This window comes from Mesoplodon bidens (assembly GCF_964165515.1).
Source record: "Mesoplodon bidens genome assembly, chromosome: 6".
Classification (NCBI taxonomy): Eukaryota; Metazoa; Chordata; class Mammalia; order Artiodactyla; family Ziphiidae; genus Mesoplodon; species Mesoplodon bidens.
In genome coordinates, this window is record NC_138162.1 from 14224768 (window position 1) to 14243226 (window position 18459).

General features: G+C 46.8%; 1 protein-coding gene across 4 annotated transcripts in view; it reads left to right on the top strand.

Moving 5' to 3' along the window:
* Positions 1-18459, top strand: part of CDK5RAP2 (CDK5 regulatory subunit associated protein 2) — a 184105-nt gene that overhangs the window by 124257 nt on the left and 41389 nt on the right. For 2 of the 4 annotated variants that reach the window (XM_081236387.1, XM_081236386.1), the window contains exons 22-24: positions 7874-8084; positions 12249-12371; positions 16802-17378. In XM_081236387.1, coding sequence (XP_081092513.1) covers positions 7874-8084; positions 12249-12371; positions 16802-17378 — 911 coding nt within the window. The remainder of the gene's footprint in view (positions 1-7873; positions 8085-12248; positions 12372-16801; positions 17379-18459) is intronic. The other 2 variants (XM_081236389.1, XM_081236388.1) reach the window with 1 other exon arrangement.

Sequence of the window (18459 nt, forward strand, 5' to 3'; positions counted from 1 at the left end):
CTTGAAAGCATTTGACATCCTAGAACGTGCAAGAAGGGCTCCTTCTTCTTCTTTCCTTCTTGAGAGGCTCTGCTGATTTCCTCCTTTCCAGGGTCCCAGCCATTATTGACTACAATCAATTTTAGAACATAACCTTATCCCAGGCAGAAGCCCCGAGCCCATTAGCAGTCACTTACTATTTCTCCCACCTGCGCACCCCTAGCTGAAGGCAGCCACTAAGCTTTTTCCTGTCTTTATAGATTTGCCTGTTCTGGATATTTCATATAAATGGAATCACATAGTCTGTGATCTTTGGTGACTAGCTTCTTCCACTTTTAAGGTTCGTTCGTGCTGTAGCAGGTATCCGTAGTTCATTTCTTTTTATGGCCCAGTGATAGTCCATTGTATGGATATACCACATTTTATTTATCCATTCATTAGTTGATGGACATTTGGGCAGTTGCAACCTTTCGGATATTATGAATAATGTTGCTGTGAACATTCATGTACAAGTTTTTGTGTGTACTTGTGTTTTTAGTTCTCCGGGATATAGATCTAGGAGTGGAATTGCTAGGTCATGTAGTAACTCTGTTTAACGGTTTGAGGAACTGCCAGACTCTTTTCTAAAGTGGCTGCAGCTAGTTTACAAAAGTTTTCACCAGCATGTGAGGGCTCCAATTCCTCCACATCCTCACCAGCAATTGTTATTATCTTTTCGATTATAGCCATCCTAATGGGTAGGGAGTGGTGGTATTTCATTATGATTTGATTTGCATTTCCCTGATGATGAACGATTTGAACATCTTTGCATGTGCTTATTGACCATATGTATGTCTCCTTTTGAGAAATGTCTTGCAGATCCTTTGCCCATCTTTTAACTGAGTTATTTGTGTTTATTTATTTATTTATGGCTGTGTTGGGTCTTTGTTGCCGCAGGCGAGCTTTCTCTAGTTGCAGCGAGCGGGGGCTACTCTTCATTTCAGTGCACGGGCTTCTCATTGTGGTGGTTTCTCTGGTTGCAGAGCACAGGCTCTAGGCATGCGGACTTCAGTAGTTGTGGCACGTGGGCTCAGTAGTTGTGGCTTGCAGGCTCTAGAGCTCAGGCTCAGTAGTTGTGGCGCACGGGCTTAGTTGCCCCACGGCATGTGGGATCTTCCCGGACCAGGGATCGAACCCGTGTCCCCTGCACTGGCAGGCGGATTCTTAACCACTGAGCCACCAGGGAAGCCCTAGGCCTCTTAAGTTATTATTTGTATGTTCATTCCACAAATAGTCGTTGAGCGCCTACTGTATTACTAGTTCTTGTGCTCAAAGCTGTGGATAGAGTATGAATAAGAAACACAGAATCCATGAATCCTAAAGCTTATAGGCTGGTGCAGAAGATAGACAAAGAACAAGTAATTGCATAGGCATTTAATTATTATGGTCCTAATGTTTTTCCGAGGAGAATTCCGAGGGGGCAGTGAGTATGTAACAGGGAAATCAAGGCCCATTCTCCTGAGGAAGGCACATTTGATCTGAGTCCTAATGAACGTGTTGGGATTAGTGGGAGAGGTGGGGGTGGGCAAGAAAAAGTATTCTAGGCAGAGGAGATAGCATATGCCAAGGTCCTGAGGTGGAAGGAACAAACCATTTTGAGGAACGGATAGGAGGTCTCTGGCTGGAGGTTGGGGGGTGGGTGGGGAGGGGCAGTAACTTAGGCTGCAGTAGTGCACAACATGTGGGCTCTGGTAAAGACTGTGACCTTTGCCATACGAGAACTGGGGAACAATTAAAATAGTTTTAAGCAGGAGCGGGGGTGTGTTGCCTGTTTTGGTGCAGTATGGCAAGTGGGTTACAAAGGGCAAGAATGAATGTGGGGAGACACCTCAGGAGGCTGTTTCTGTGGCCTGGATGAGAGCTCACAGCCTCTTGGAGTTGGGCGGTGGCCACGGAGGATGAGAAGCCACAGAAGAATTCATAGACACCTTGGGAGTTGGAGTTAGTGAAACCTGGTGAGGGATGCAGTTGGGTGAGGTGCATAAAGGGAATTTTATTTTATTTTATTTTATTTTATTTTATTTTTTTATCATCCCCCCACCGCTTTCCCCCCTTGGTGTCCATACGTTTGTTCTCTACGTCTGTGTCTCAATTTCTGCCCTGCAAACCGGTTCATCTGTACCATTTTTCTAGGTTCCACCTATATGCACTGACATACGATACTTGTTTTTCTCTTGCTGACTTACTTCACTCTGTATGACAGTATCTAGATCCACCCACGTCTCTACAAATGACCCAATTTCGTTCCTTTTTATGACTGAGTAATATTCCATTGTATATACGTACCACATCTTCTTTATCCATTCGTCTGTCGTTGGGTATTTAGGTTGCTTCCATGACCTGGCCATTGTAAATAGCGCTGCAATGAACATTGGGGTGCATGTGTCTTTTTGAATTATGGTTTTCTCTGTGTATATGCCCAGTAGTGGGATTGCTGGGTCATATGGTAATTCAATTTTTAGTTTTTTAAGGAAACTCCATACTGTTCTCCATATTGGCTGTATCAATTTACATTCCCACCAACAGTGCAAGAGGGTTCCCTTTTCTCCATACCCTCTCCAGCATTTGTTGTTTGTAGATTTTCTGATGATGCCCATTCTAACTGGTGTGAGGTGATACCTCATTGTAGTTTTGATTTGCATTTCTCTAATAATTAGTGATGTTGAGCAGCTTTTCATGTGCTTCTTGGCCATCTGTATGTCTTCTTTGTAGAAATGTCTATTTAGGTGTTCTGCCCTTTTTTTTTTTTTTTTTTTTTTTTTTGCTGTACGCGGGCCTCTCACTGCTGTGGCCTCTCCCGTTGCGGAGCACAGGCTCCGGACACACAGGCTCCGCGGCCATGGCTCGCGGGCCCAGCCGCTGCGCGGCATGTGGGATCTTCCGGGATAGGGGCACGAACCCGTGTCCCCTGCATCGGCAGGCGGACTCTCAACCACTGCGCCACCAGGGAAGCCCATTCTGCCCATTTTTTGATTGGGTTTTTTTTTTTTTTAATATTGAGCTGCATGAGCTGTTTATATATTTTGGAGATTAATCCTTTGTCCATTGATTTCGTTTGCAAATATTTCCTCCCATTCTGAGGGCTGTCTTTTGGTCTTGTTTATGGTTTCCTTTGCTGTGCAAAAACTTTTAAGTTTCATTAGGTCCATTTGTTTATTTTTGTTTTTATTTCCATTACTCTAGGAGGTGGATCAAAAAAGATCTTGCTGTGATTTATGTCAAAGAATGTTCTTCCTATGTTTTCCTCTAAGAGTTTTATAGTATCTGGTCTTACATTTAGTTCTCTAATCCATTTTGAGTTTATTTTTGTGTATGGTGTTAGGGAGTGTTCTAATTTCATTCTTTTACATGTAGCTGTCCAGTTTTCCCAGCACCCACTTATTGAAGAGACTGTCTTTTCTCCATTGCATATCCTTGCCTCCTTTGTCATAGATTAGTTGACCATAGGTGTGTGGGTTTATCTCTGGGCTTTCTATCTTGTTCCTTTGACCTATGTTTCTGTTTTTATGCCAGTACCATATTGTCTTGATTACTGTAGCTTTGTAGTATAGTCTGAAGTCAGGGAGTCTGATTCCTCCAGCTCTGTTTTTTTCCCTGAAGACTGCTTTGACTATTCGGGATCTTTTGTGTCTCCAAACAAATTTTAGGATTTTTTGTTCTAGTTCCGTAAAAAATGCCATTAGTAATTTGATAGGGATTACATTGAATCTGTACATTGTTTTGGGTAGTATAGTCATTTTCACAATGTTGATTCTTCCAATCCAAGAACATGGTATATCTCTCCATCTGTTGGTATCATCTTTAATTTCTTTCATCAGTGTGTTATAGTTTTCTGCATACAGGTCTTTTGTCTCCCTAGGTAGGTTTATTCCTAGGTATTTTATTCTTTTTGTTGCGGTGGTAAATGGGAGTGTTTCCTTAATTGCTCTTTCATATTTTTCATCATTAGTGTGTAGGAATGCAATAGATTTCTGTGCATTAATTTTGTATCCTGCAACTTTACCAAATTCATTGATTAGTTCTAGTAGTTTTCTGGTGGCATCTTTAGGATTCTCTATGTATAGTATCGTGTCATCTGCAAACAGTGACAGTTTTACTTCTTCTTTTCCAACTTGTATTCCTTTTATTTCTTTTTCTTCTCTGCCATGGCTAGGACTTCCAAAACTATGTTGAATAATAGTGGTGAGAGTGGACAGCCTTGTCTTGTTCCTGATCTTAGAGGAAATGCTTTCAGTTTTTCACCATTGAGAATGATGTTTGCTGTGGGTTTGTCATATATGGCCTTTATTATGTTGAGGTAGGTTCCCTCTATGCCCACTTTCTGGAGAGTTTTTATCATAAATGGGTGTTGAATTTTGTCAAAAGCTTTTTCTTCATCTATTGAGATGATCATATGGTTTTTCTCCTTCAATTTGTTAATATGGTTTATCACATTGATTGATTTACGTATATTGAAGAATCCTTGCATCCCTGGGATAAATCCCACTTGATCATGGTGTATGATCCTTTTAATGTGTTGTTGGATTCTGTTTGCTAGTATTTTGTTGAGGATTTTCGCATCAGTATTCATCAGTGATATTGGTCTGTAATTTCCTTTTTTGTAGTATCTTTGTCTGGTTTTGGTATCAGGGTGATGGTGGCCTCATGGAGTGAGTTTGGGAGTGTTCCTCCCTCCGCAATTTTTTGGAAGAGTTTGAGAAGGATGGGTGTTAGCTCTTCTCTAAATGTTTGATAGAATTCACCTGTGAAGCCATCTGATCCTGGACTTTTGTTTGTTGGAAGATTTTTAATTACAGTTTCAATTTCATTACTTGTGATTGGTCTGTTCATATTTTCTATTTCTTCCTGGTTCAGTCTTGGAAGGTTGTACCTTTCTAAGAATTTGTCCATTTCTTCCAGGTTGTCCATTTTATTGGCATAGAGTTGCTTGTTACAGTAGTCTCTTAGGATGCTTTGTATTTCTGCAGTGTCTGTTGTAACTTCTCCTTTTTCATTTCTAATTTTATTGATTTGAGTCCTCTCCCTCTTTTTCTTGATGAGTGTGGCTAATGGTTTATCAATTTTGTTTATCTTCTCAAAGAACCAGCTTTTAGTTTTCTTGATCCCTGCTATTGTTTTCTTTGTTTCTATTTCATTTATTTCTGCTCTGATCTTTATGATATCTTTCCTTCTGCTAACTTTGGGTTTTGTTTGTTCTTCTTTCTCTAGTTCCTTTAGGTGTAAGGTTAGATTGTTTATTTGAGACTTTTCTTGTTTCTTGAGGTAGGCTTGTATAGTTATAAACTTCCCTCTTAGAACTGCTTTTGCTGCATCCCATAGGTTTTGGATCATCATGTTTTCATTGTCATTTGCCTCTAGGTACTTTTTGTTTTCTTCTTTGATTTCTTCAGTGATCTCTTGGTTATTTAGTAACATAGTGTTTAGCCTACATGTGTTTGTGTTTTTTACGTTTTTTCCCCTGTAATTCATTTCTAATCTCATAGCACTGTGGTCAGAAAAGATGCTTAATATGATTTCAGTTTTCTTAAATTTACTGCGGCTTGATTTGTGACCCAAGATGTGATCTGTCCTGGAGAATGTTCCGTACGCACTTGAGAACAAAGTGTAATCTGCTGTTTCTGGATGGAATGTCCTATAAATATCAATTAAATCTATCTGGTCTGTTGTGTCATTTAAAGCCTCTGTTTCCTTATTTATTTTCATTTTGGATGATCTGTCCATTGGTGTAAGTGAGGTGTTAAAGTCCCCCACTATTACTGTGTTACTGTCTATTTCCTCTTTTATAGCTGTTAACAGTTGCCTTATGTATTGAGGTGCTCCTATGTTGGTTGCATATATATTTATAATTGTTATATCTTCTTCTTGGATTGATCCTTTGATCATTATGTAGTGTCCTTCCTTGTCTCTTGTAACATTCTTTATTTTAAAGTCTATTTTATCTGATATGAGTATTGCTACTCCAGCTTTCTTTTGATTTCTATTGGCATGGAATATCTTTTTCCATCCACTCACTTTCAGTCGGTATGTGTCCCTAGGTCTGAAGTGGGTCTCTTGTAGACAGCATATAGATGGGCCTTGTTTTTGTATCCATTCAGCAAGCCTGTGTCTTTTGGTTGGAGCATTTAATCCATTCACGTTTAAGGTAATTATTGATATGTATGTTCCTATGACCATTTTCTTAATTGTTTTGGGTTTGCTTTTGTAGGTCCTTTTCTTGTCTTGTGTTTCCCACTTAGAGAAGTTCCTTTAGCATTTGTTGTAGAGCTGGTTTGGTGGTGCTGAATTCTCTGAGCTTTTGCTTGTCTGTAAAGCTTTTGATTTCTCCATCGAATCTGAATGAGATCCTTGCTGGGTAGAGTAATCTTGGTTGTAGGTTCTTCCCTTTCATCACTTTAAGTATATCATGCCACTCCCTTCTGGCTTGTAGAGTTTCTGCTGAGAAATCAGCTGTTAACATTATGGGAGTTTCCTTGTATGTTATTTGTCGTTTTTCCCTTGCTGCTTTCAATAATTTTTCTTTGTCTTTAATTTTTGCCAATTTCATTATTATTTGTCTCAGCGTGTTTCTCCTTGGGTTTATCCTGTATGGGACTCGCTGCGCTTCCTGGACTTGGGTGGCTATTTCCTTTCCCATGTTAGGGAAGTTTTTGACTATAATCTCTTCAAGTATTTTCTTGGGTCCTTTCTCTCTCTCTTCTCCTTCTGGGACCCCTATAATGCGAATGTTGTTGTGTTTAATGTTGTCCCAGAGGTCTCTTAGGCTGTCTTCATTTCTTTTCATTCTTTTTCCTTTATTCTGTCCCGCAGCAGTGAATTCCACCATTCTGTCTTCCAGGTCACTTATCTGTTCTTCTGCCTCAGTTATTCTGCTATTGATTCCTTCTAGTGTAGTTTTCATTTCAGTTATTGTATTGTTCATCTTTGTTAAACATTTCTTGCATCTTCTCCATCTTTGCCTCCATTCTTTTTCCAAGGTCCTGGATCATCTTCACTATCATTATTCTGAACTCTTTTTCTGGATAGGCTGCCTATCTCCCTTCATTTAGTTGTTTTTCTGGGGTTTTATCTTGTTCCTTCATCTGGTACATAGCTCTCTGCCTTTTCATCTTGTCTGTCTTTCTGTGAATGTGGTTTTTGTTCCACAGGCTGCAGGATTGTAGTTCTTCTTGCTTCTGCTGTCTGCTTTCTGGTGGATGAGGCTTTCTAAGAGGCTTGTGCAAGTTCCCTCAGGGCATTTTTAAAATGGCTGCCAGTTTTGGTCTGTGCAGCAAGTGGAGGGTGGTCTGATTCACCGAGACAGAGGTCGTCGGAGTGCTGGAGCTGTGGGATGTGGGCCTGGGGTGATAGAATGAAAGAGCCCAGTTTTCAGTTGACTTGAAAGGGCTGGTGGGCCGTCAGAAATGTGTAGGTTGGGCAGGTTCAGAGCTCTGAGAAATAGCTATGGGACTAGGCACAGAGTAGCCCCCAAAAACCTTAGTAAGGGGTGGTTCTGGTGGCCTGGCGGGGTGAGAGGCAGATTGACTTAGGCTTAGGAGAGGGTGGGAAGTGAGGAAATAGATAAGGAGCTAGAAAACGTTTCCCAGAAGGTTGTGTGGGGAAAAGGAATGCCGTGTAGGGAGCATCTGGAACGTTCAGAGAGACACGGCCGGGCTTAGGAGGGTGTCGAGGAGGAACAGCTTGGCACTTGTCAGTCAGAGGAGGGACCTGCCAAGACACAGATCTGCAGGCTGGGGGATAAACGGAGGTGCCGTTATCTGGACAGGCACTTTGAGTCCTGTTTTATAAGGTTGGCACGAGCGTGTTGACTATGCGACCAGAGGAAGTGTATTCATTGTCTCCCTGGGTGTACTTTCAGGATGTGAAGAAGTCCCGCTTGCCCATCCTGATAAAAGCATCGCGGTCACTGGGGAGTGTGTGCTGGCTCCCTGCCCCCCAGGAGGTGGTGGCCCAGCAGCAGGGGGAGCTGAAGGAGTTTAAAATTCCCAGCAAGCAATGTCACCAGAAGTTAATTCTGGCTGAAGCAGTGATGGAGGGGAGGCCAGTGCCAGACAAAGCGCTCCTGAAAGGTAAGCACCAAGGAAACCGTATCCTCTGCGAGAAGATGAACGGCGTGACAGGACGGCCAGAAATGTCAGCTGCGTTGTTTGGAATTGCAATACGTTTGAGTATAAATTTCATGAATTGCAGTGACTAATCTTGACTCTTGACAAATATACAATCGAGGGAACACGATAAGGAAAGCTCATTTGTTGCTTTTATTCCGGGGGGGGCAGAGGGGGACTGGTCGTGCTCCCAGGCCTTGTGAGGTCACTGCCCCCTTCACTCGCAGTTGTCTGGGGGCTCCATCTGTGGAGGCCTCAGTCCTCTTTGCAGGGTTCTCTGGATGGCCAGGCCGCAGTTGTTCGGGTTCTTCGGGGCTCATTCCAAACCCTACTGACCTTATGGCTTCTAGAAGTGACCTGCCTCCCTACTCCCTTGGAATCTGCTGTCTTTGCTCTCCTGGGAGCTCCCCAAGTAGAGAGCCTTGGGGTTACAGAGTATCAGGGTGAGACTCCTAGACTTGGAGGGAGCATGTCAGTGGGATCCTCTAGCCCGAGACAGTGGTGCTTAAGAGATGTTGCCCCTTTGAGAGTCTGGGGAAAGCTGAGGGCCTTCTCATGCGTGTAGCACCGTCCATCATCTGTAGAGCGCTCATGAATCCACAAGAGCACTTCTGTTGACTCCTGATTGTTTTTTTTTTTTTTTTTTTTTTTTGCAATACGCGGGTCTCTCACTGTTGTGGCCTCTCCCGTTGCGGAGCACAGGCTCCGGACGCGCAGGCTCAGCGGCCATGGCTCACGGGCCCAGCCGCTCTGCGGCATGTGGGATCTTCCCGGCCCGGGGCACGAACCCGTGTCCCCTGCATCGGCAGGCGGACTTTCAACCACTGCGCCACCAGGGAAGCCCTTGACTCCTGATTTTGAACTTCTGCTCTAAGCGAATGACAACAGCACACAATAACAAGAACAGCAACAGTGGTCTTTTATGTATTTATTCGGAAAGGATGTATCAGGTCCTCCTGTGTGCCAGGCACTGGGGAGATAGTGAACAAGAGAGACCGAGTCTGTGTCCAGCTTGTATATCACAGGGGGAGGAAGACAGTAAGCCGTGAGCAGATGTATCGTGTGTGAAATGATCGGTGCTGTGGAGGGAGATAAAGCTGGTGAAGGACATGGGTAACGTGGAGCGGGGGTCGGGTTTGCTAAGGTACGTGGAGTCGTAGAGAGCGCCTCCCCGATGAGGCGATATTCGGGCGGAACCAGGAGGAGAAGGGGTCAGGGTGGTGGTAGACCCGCTAGGCCCTCATAGGCCAGTCTAGGGCTTTGTCTTTTACTCCGGGTAAGGTTGGAAACGGCCAGAGGGTTTTGAGCAGCGGAGTCACGTGATCTGACTTATGCTTTAAAGCAGGGTTTGGCAAACTGTGTCCTGTGGACCAGGCTCGCTGTGGGTTTTTGTAAAGTTTTATGGGAGCACGGCCCCCTGCGTTCATTGGCACCTTGTCTGTGATGGCCTTTGCACTGTGATGCAGGGTTGAGTAGTTGTGATGGAGACCCCGGGGCTTGCATTCTCAAATATTCGTTATTTGGCTTTTGAAGAAAAGTAGGCTGGCCTCTGCTTTAAAGGATCACTTTTTTTTAAAATAATTTTATTTATTTATTCATTCATTTATTTAATTTTGGCTGCTTTGGGTCTTCGTTGCTGTGTGCAGGCTTTCTCTAGTTGCAGCGAGCAGGGGCAACTCTTCGTTGTGGTGCGCAGGCTTCTCATTGCGGTGGCTTCTCTTGCTGCGGAGCACGGGCTCGAGGCATGTGGGCTTCAGTAGCTGTGGCACGTGGGCTCAGTAGTTGTGGTGCATGGGCTTTGTTGCTCCACGGCATGTGGGATCTTCAAGGACCAGGGCTCGAACCTCTGTCCCCTGCATTGGCAGGTGGATTCTTAACCACTGAGCCACCAGGGAAGTCCTAAAGGATCACTTTTAATGTGAACCATGGGAAGGATGGAGATGTCATACCCTGAGATGGAAGGACTGAGGAGAGCCAGGCTCGGGGGGCCTCAGGGGTCTGGTTTGGAACTCTTGAGATGCCTGTTGGAGGAGAGGTCTGGGCCAGGTCAGCATGTTGCTGGTATTTGAAGCTCTGAGGCTTGGAGACAAAGGAGGTAGGTCTGGGAACCGAGCCTGGGCCTGAGAAGGGGCAGCCAGTGGGGTGGGCGGCCCAGGGAGCATGGCCTCCCGAAGCCGAGTGAGGAGCAGATTAGCTGTGTTGGATGTGCTAGTGAGACAAGTAAGTCAAGGACTGGGACTTGGCCTTGGGATTTAGCGTTGGGGGAGTCTTTTGGGGACCTTGAAGGGCGCTGTTTCCATGGAGCGGGCAGGGCTACTGGCGTGGGTTCCGGAGAGAAGGGAGGAGAGAAATTGGATACAAGAATAGGCAACTCGGTGGCGGGGGGCGTCACCATGGAGGGGTGGAGAGGAGCAGGGCAGGCGGGGGCCACGTGGCCATGAATCTCGAGGGATTCCATGAATCGGGACGGTGGGTGTGTGCAGGAAGGCGGGTGTTGTCACTGGTGTAGTCTCACAGCATGAGCTGTGAAGCCAGAGTTCTTAGGGAAGAGAGAGAATGGTCTGGAAGTGTCAGTGAAAAGCAAAGGTGCTCACACACTTCCAGGCCCATAGTAGAAGGGAGAGAAGCACCCACTCTTGGGGAGGTTGCAGGAGAAGCAGTGTTTGCTGAGGAAGGGTTGGAGACACAGGTGGACGATTGCGTCCGAGAGGGGGGTCTTCAGAGCAGTTCAGGCCTGGGAGGTGCCTGGGGGCCTCGGCCTGCCCATGGTGGTAAAATAAAGTGAGTGCCCGTTACTTACTGGACCCCACTGTCCACTTTATTTTTTTATTTTTTTATTTTTTAAATTCTTTTTTTTTTTTTAAACCCCATATTTGTTTATTTATTTATTTTTTTGGCTGTCTTGGGTCTTCGTTTCTGTGCGAGGGCTTTCTCTAGTTGTGGCAAGCGGGGGCCACTCTTCATCGCAGTGCACGGGCCTCTCACTATCGCGGCCTCTCTTGTTGCGGAGCACAGGCTCTAGACGCGCAGGCTCAGTAGTTGTGGCTCACGTGCCTAGTTGCTCCGCGGCATGTGGGATCTTCCCAGACCAGGGCTCGAACCCGTGTCCCCTGCATTAGCAGGCAGACTCTCAACCACTGCACCACCAGGGAAACCCCCACTGTCCACCTTACATCCATGATCTTGTTGAATCCTCCTAACAGTCCTTTGAGGCAGGGACACTAATTATTCCCATTTGATCGTCGAGGCATTTCAGAGATAAAGGGACTTGGCTACGGTCACACTGTTGCTGACATCCCAACCCGGATCGGAACCAGCCTGCCTGATTTCAGCCTTTACTTTTCCCCTACTGTTTCTGGGAGTCTAGTATATGATACCGTGTGTATGGATTTTACGATGAGCCACGTAGCCAGAGGTATTTTCTGTTTAATCTTAGGTTCTCTTTTGGGTTTACCATAGTTGAGGTTTTAAGATAAGTTGGGCTTTGGTAGGATTGCTCTTCCCTCCCTCCTTCCTTTCCCAGCGTCCTTCATCCATCCATCTACCCATCCGGGCACCCGTTCACGCATGCAGTGAATATTCCCCGAGCGCCTGCTGTGTACTTGGCCTCACGCACAGGGTGTAGGGGAGAGAGAGGAAGAAGATGCAGTCTTTGCCTTCTGAGGGCTCCCTGTCTCCTGGGGTGGGGACAGGGACCGCGGCAAAGGTGGCTGAGCCGCACAGAGGCCCTGGCACCTTGCCCAGGGCTTGCCATTTGTGCTTAACAATATTTTGATTTCTTGCTGAGACCCTGGGGTGCCTCAGCCAGGGGCTACTTCTGCAGCTGCCTGGAAGGCCCCTGAGGCCCCTCTTCTTGGGAAAAGCGGGCATGAGTCTATAGAATTCATTTGCTCACTCATGGTTTTAGAAGAGCCTGGACTTAAACCGTTTCAGACAAGCTGCAGTATATTTATGCTTTTTATGTCCTGTTATGGCAGCTTGATAGATTAATTTTATCTTATGAATTGCATTTTGCCTCCCCAGTGTTTTTATTTTCCCTGTTGTATCTTTGTGTTCTTCTTAGTTGCTTGGCTAAGTTTCAAGCCTATGGTTTTATCTGGTTTTCTTTCTCTTTGTGGATGCCTGTAGCCCAGCCCCACGTGGGAGCAGCCTACCAGGACAGCCTGGGAGAGCAAGAAGGACTCAAAGCCACGCCCTGTGTCTGGAGAGACAAGGAAAGGGACAACGATCAACAGGCCAGCTGCGAGACCGGTCAGAATTCACCCCCTATGCCTCTTGAACAGCTACTTTGTGCCGGGCACCATTTGGGGTGTTTTATACAAAAATTATTACTAAGCCCTGCAACAGCCATCCTAGGGCATCATCACTGTTCCCATATAACACTTGAGGAGGCTGAGGGGTTTGAGAGTCAAGGTATAGTAGGGTGTCAGAGCTTATAGTCCACTTGTCTGACACTTTTCTAACAGGCAGTGGGCTGGGCTCTGGTGGTTCAGCCTCAGAGGACTCAGGGCCTGCCCTCAGGGGCCTCGCCCTCAGCCAGCCGTCCTCAGCGTCCCTGCAGTGCTGGCTGTTGGTAGGTGTGCACGGTTGGCCTCCCACTGCCCGGGGGTGGGGTGGACGAGGGGCAAGCCTGAGCTGACACCTGGTTTGGGGGTTTGTCAGGTGGGTCAGTGGGAAAGGTACAGAGACATGAGCGAGGCCCCAGGCAAGCTGTATCCTCCTTAGAATGATGAAGTATTGCAGGCGTACAAATAAGCACAAAGAGTAATAACAATATTCATGATCCCATTCAACCACGAACAGATGTTTACATTTTTTCTTTTACCTTAGAGTCCTTTTTCCCCCTTAATTAAAAAAAAAAAAATCACCATTAAGGTGGCCCCGATTCACTCTGGAAGAAATCATTGTCTTCAAGATCCTAAATTTGTCATGGGGTGGCCATGGGGAAATGTAGTCTCTGGGGAAATACTGAGCTGTGGGCCCTATTCCCAATGGCATATGCTTCCCAAGGCCTCCAGTCAGTACACTGAATACGTGGTCACAGGCTTCCGCGTGTTCTGGGCTTTGAGGAGAAAGCCACTCTCCCAGATAATCAAGTGCCCTTTAGCTGAACTGTACGAAGGTCCAGAATTGCACTGTTTCCTATAATGTAAATAAATGGTCCTGGGGACATCTTTTGATTTCCCGTTCGTGGTTAGTTGGTTACTAAAGGCTGCTTGACTGATTGGCAGTTTCCCCTTTCCTCTCAAATCCCCATCATTCGTGACCTTTCTTCCTTTTTCTTATTGTGCTTGCCTCCGCCTGAATTTCCTCCCTTTAACTGTTGCCCAGCTGATGCCTCCTCCTTCTGGTCTCTGCTTAAACATCACTTTCCAGGGAAGGCCTTCTTGAACATTCCCATCTGCCCACCACCACGTTTTGGTCTCATAGCGACTTTGCTCAGTGACTGCCCTCCACGAAGCGGGTACTGTCTGTGACAGCTTCACTGCTGGCTCTTCCTCAGTAGCTCCTGGACAGAAACTTGAGAAATGGATGAAGCGGGTGCCACAGTCATTACTGGCCTTCACATCGAGGGTTGAGGACTGTCTTTCCTTGTTATGCCCCCCTGAGATGGGGACCCCAGTTGCAGGAGGGATATATCAGGAGGCAGTATTCAGATGGTTGGACCACCAGGCTCGGACAGGGGGCTCTGCTGCTTACTTGCCCCGAACTTTGGGCAAGTTCTTACCTCTAAACCTCAGTTTCCTGTTTTGTAAAATGGGATTATGAGTGACGCCTCACAGGGTTGTTGTGACGATTAAGTGGACAGCATAGAGCTGGGTGCCTGGGCCAGGTCCCAGCACAGAGTTAACGTGTCCTGACGCCTTGATACACCTGCAGGTTCACACTGTACACTACAGCTTATAATCCTCCATCTCTCACACCCTCTATGCAGTGATTTTTTTTTTTTTTTTTTTTTTTTTTGTGGTATGCGGGCCTCTCACTGTTGTGGCCTCTCCTGTTGTGGAGCATGGGCTCTGGACGCGCAGGCTCAGCGGCCATGGCTCACGGGCCCAGCCACTCCGTGGCATGCGGGATCTTCCCGGACCGGGGCACGAACCCGTGTCCCCTGCATCGGCAGGCGGACTCTTAACCACTGCACCACCAGGGAAGCCCTATGCAGTGATTTTTTTAAATGAAAATATCCTCCTTTGGACCTTTACTGAGGGCTATGGAACAGAGAATGCAAAGCCGCATCGCCATGCTGATGCTGAGCTGTGAGACTTGCCATGTACTGGCCTGGGAGCCTAGAAGTCAGATCCTTGCCTCTGTGAAGTCACAAATTGCTGTAGGTTAGGGACACTTCCCAAGTCAAAATTATGAGTGTCGAGTGTCTGAGTGTGTTTAAGGATCAGAGTTTAAAGTGGGGGTCCAAGTGTGGACGTGAGGATGACACCTCCCAGTCACGATGAGGGTGTGTGTGTGTGTGTGTGTGTGTCTAAACAGTCTGTGTCACAAAAGGACACGTGTACAGGGCTTACATTTGTCTTTGCCTCATGATCACTTAACTAAAGTCTTCAAAACTGATCTTTATTCCCATGCGTGAACATCACTTCTTGCCATGAAATTCCATTATCGTGAGGTTGTTATAGCAAAGATATTTCCTTATCTTGGAGTGTGATTCACTGGAGAAAAGCCTTGTTGAGATTTCTCCCTCTGTGTCTCTTACACTCGTTCAGCCAGCAGGACTTACTGAGTACCTTCTCTGCTCCAGGCCCCATGCCAGACACTGGAGAAACAGGTGAATGACATGGTTTCCACCCTAAAGGACCTCAAGAGATGAGTTTTTCTAACAAATTTTGTGCACTAAAAATGCTCCATCAGGAGTGCTTCCTTGAGGTCACGTAGCACCAGCTTTCTAAAGTAAAAAAGTTTATTTTATGGTATTTGCATCATGAGCAGAGAGACAAGAATGGGCTTAAAGCCACGAGGAGCAGCCGCAGAACCCAGAAATTGGAATATACAGTCTGACAAGGATTTGTATGCGCCTTTCCTTCTGAGAGGTCTCCTAGGTCATCTCATCCAACCCACGTTGCTGCCCTGGCAGCGTTTCCCCAAGTCCACAAGGCTTTGTTCGCGAGCCTCCTGTGATAGGCGTTCTCTTCCATCTTTGAACACTTTCAGGGAAGCAAAGGATATTCGTATTAGTTGGTCTCCTTCGCTGCTGTGTGCCAGACACTGTTAGCCTTTTTGCGGGTATTGTCCCATTTGATCCTGAAAACAAAACAGAAGCCTTAGGCTTCGCCGTAATTGATGTTCTCTCCATTTTGCAAATGAAGCTACTGAGGCTCAGAGATGCTAAGTCACTTGCCTAAGGTCATGCAGCTAGTAAGCGGCAGAGCCAGAGTTTGAAACCAGATCCGTTAGATTTCAGAGACGGGTTTTTCTACTATATTCTGCTGCTGCTTAAGTATTCAAACCACTCCTTGTATTGAGCTGAGCTTTCCCTGGACAGCAGGCATTGTGGTATGTGGTTAAGGACAGAAGCTCTAGACTCAGGCCCGACCTTGAAACCTCACAACAGGCACATAAGACATCTCTTTGGGGAAACTGAGGCTCTGGGCAGTGAGTTACTTGCCTAACGCTGTGCAGCCAGCGAGTAGCAAAGCTGGGTATGTGCCCCCTTCTCTTTGGCTTCAAAGCTGCATATTCTTTCTGCAGTACCATTCTGCCTCCCACAGGAGTTTGGCCATATACCTGGGGATTTAAACTAGCTGTAAGGAGGTATTTCCTGGTAGGATTGTGAGTCAGTGAAACAGCTCGCTACAGGGGACATCACGGCATCTCCGGAAACTTGTCGATGTGGAGATGAGAGGACGACTCTCATCTGCTGTGGACTTTAGAATTACTGGGTTTTGATGTTCCTTCACTCATTCCCCAGTAGTTTTTCAGCCCTTCATTGACACCAGGTCTGGGCTGGGTACTGAACAAGGCACTGAGAATGGGAAGATGTAAGGCCAGTCCCTGCTGGGAAGGAACTTGCCGTCCAGTGAGGGAGAGAGGAACCCAAGTAACTAAGTGCTATGTAAATAAATGAATAAGCCAATGGTCAGTCATATGCCAGCACCGAGCACGTGGTACGTCTGTCTCAGGTGTTATGTATAAGGTGCTGTGGAAGCACAGAGGGGAGTGACTGTTTTGCATAGCTTGGAGATGGGCTTGCAGAGGAGAGAAAATCAGGTCTAGGTGCTGAAGGATGAGGAGTTCACTGAGGATGAGTTAAGGAGGGAGCCAGGCGTATTCCAGGCAGGGGAACAGCACGTGCAAAAGCACGGAGGATGAGCAGCCTGGTGTGTGCAGGGAATTATGGTTAATTTAGTAGGGACTCTCCATAGGTGGTGCCAGGGGATGTTCCTGAAAAGGTTGCCTGGAAGTAGATCAAGCAGGGTCTCAGATGCCGTGAGAAAAAGTTTCGATTTAGGTGGGAGTTGGTGGTTATCATGGTTGAATTCACTTTTTAGAACAGTCGCTCTGAGGAAGAGGATGGATTGAGAGGGAAGAGGGAAGGCCAAGAGCCAGAGGGGCTTGGTGGGAGGCTCCCGCGGTGGTTTCTGCTTGGCGGTGGCTGTGAGGAAGGACCGAGGGGATGGATTTCAGCGGTGGAGATGGAGACACCGACATGAATGTGTTTTGATTTTCAGACTCCGAAATTTACCAGCCTGATGACCTTGCCATCTTTCCACCATGCGAAGAGAATACTTCTGAAGATTTTCCAGGCCCCACTTCCGTAGCTACATACTTGAGTCCTAAGAGTCCGTTTTCCGCTAAAGTCACTGTGGTTGAGACTGATCAGCTGGAGAACGGCGATACCTCAAATGATAAAGAAACCTTAAAACGGAAAATCTGTGACTTGGAAACCGAGCTCGAGGTCTACCGGAACTTCATAATGCAGCTTCAAAAGCACTCCCAGTTCAGTGAGGCCATCATCACAGTTTTGTGCGGGAGAGAAGGGGCCCAGGACGGCTTGAACAAGTCCAAGGGCAGTACCGATGAAGAAGAAATGACCTTTTCAGGTTTGCACCAAGTACGTTATGTGAAACACATGAAAATCCTCCACGCGCTGGCCCCAGAGATGATTGACGGCAGGGCGCTGGAGAGCCTCAGACTGCAGCTGGTGGACCAGGAATATGAGCTGCAGAAGGAGAAGAATTTGAACATGGAACTTTTCGGTGAAATCCATAGCCTGCAGAATAAGTTCAGAGATCTCTCACCCTCAAGGTATGTCCCACCTGTCTTCTCCCAGGTTTAAGCCTGCAGTTCCCCAGCTTGCCACTAGGTCGGCGCCCCTGAGCTAAAAGGGAATGCTGCCCTGTGATGGGGGTCCAGTGTGTGCTGGGGAAGGCTTGAAGGCACCGTTAAGGCAGCTATGCCTGCAGGGAAGGGACATGTGAGGCCACAAGGAACAGTGGCTGTGCACATACTAGTCTGTGTCTTCTGAAATTGGCCAAGCAGGTTTTGCCCTCCTCAGGTTGGGGACTCGGGGTTAAAGGTTTTATACCAGTCACCTGGTGAGTTATAGTAAGTTTGCCGAATGGCAGTGTTTACCCCGACCCTGTTAATGGCTTTTACTGTGCTGGCGGGGGGGTGGTGAGGTGGAGGGGTTCGGCGGGGAGAGGGCGGTGCTGAAACTGATGTCCTAGGCAGGGTGGGAGGAAAGTAAATCCTGGCCACATCTGTACCCTTCAAGGTCACCTTAGAGACATAAGCCTGTGTTGAAAGAGAAGAATCCTCAGGTCACGAAGATACGTTTTACGGGCATAGATATATACAGTTTTGCTTCACGAGCTTCGACAAACATGGGATCATTTGTAAAGCTGACCTTCATTCGACACTAATTTGAGACAAACACATTGTTCTGAATTGGCAGGAGCCAGAGTGCATGTTTCATGACCTCCCAGACCGTGTGCTTGAGGGCAGCTGGTATTTAGTGAGAGGTAGTTGGGTCAGACCCCTGGTGAGGCACTTTTCTTACTTAACCCTCACAGTCACCTGAGAACGAGGTGTTCTTTTTTTTTTTTTTTTGCGGTACGCAGGCCTCTCCCGTTGAGGAGCACAGGCTCCGGACGCGCAGGCTCAGTGGCCATGGCTCACGGGCCCAGCCGCTCCGCAGCATGTGGGATCTTCCCAGACCGGGGCACAAACCCGCGTCCCCTGCATCGGCAGGCGGACTCTCAATGACTGCGCCACCAGGGAAGCCCAGAACGAGTTGTTCTTAAACTGTGTGTTTGTAGGTGAGGAAATGGGGCCCCAGAGAGGCTGCCGTGACTGAGAAGGTGGCCTGGGAGGGTTTGCAGAGCCA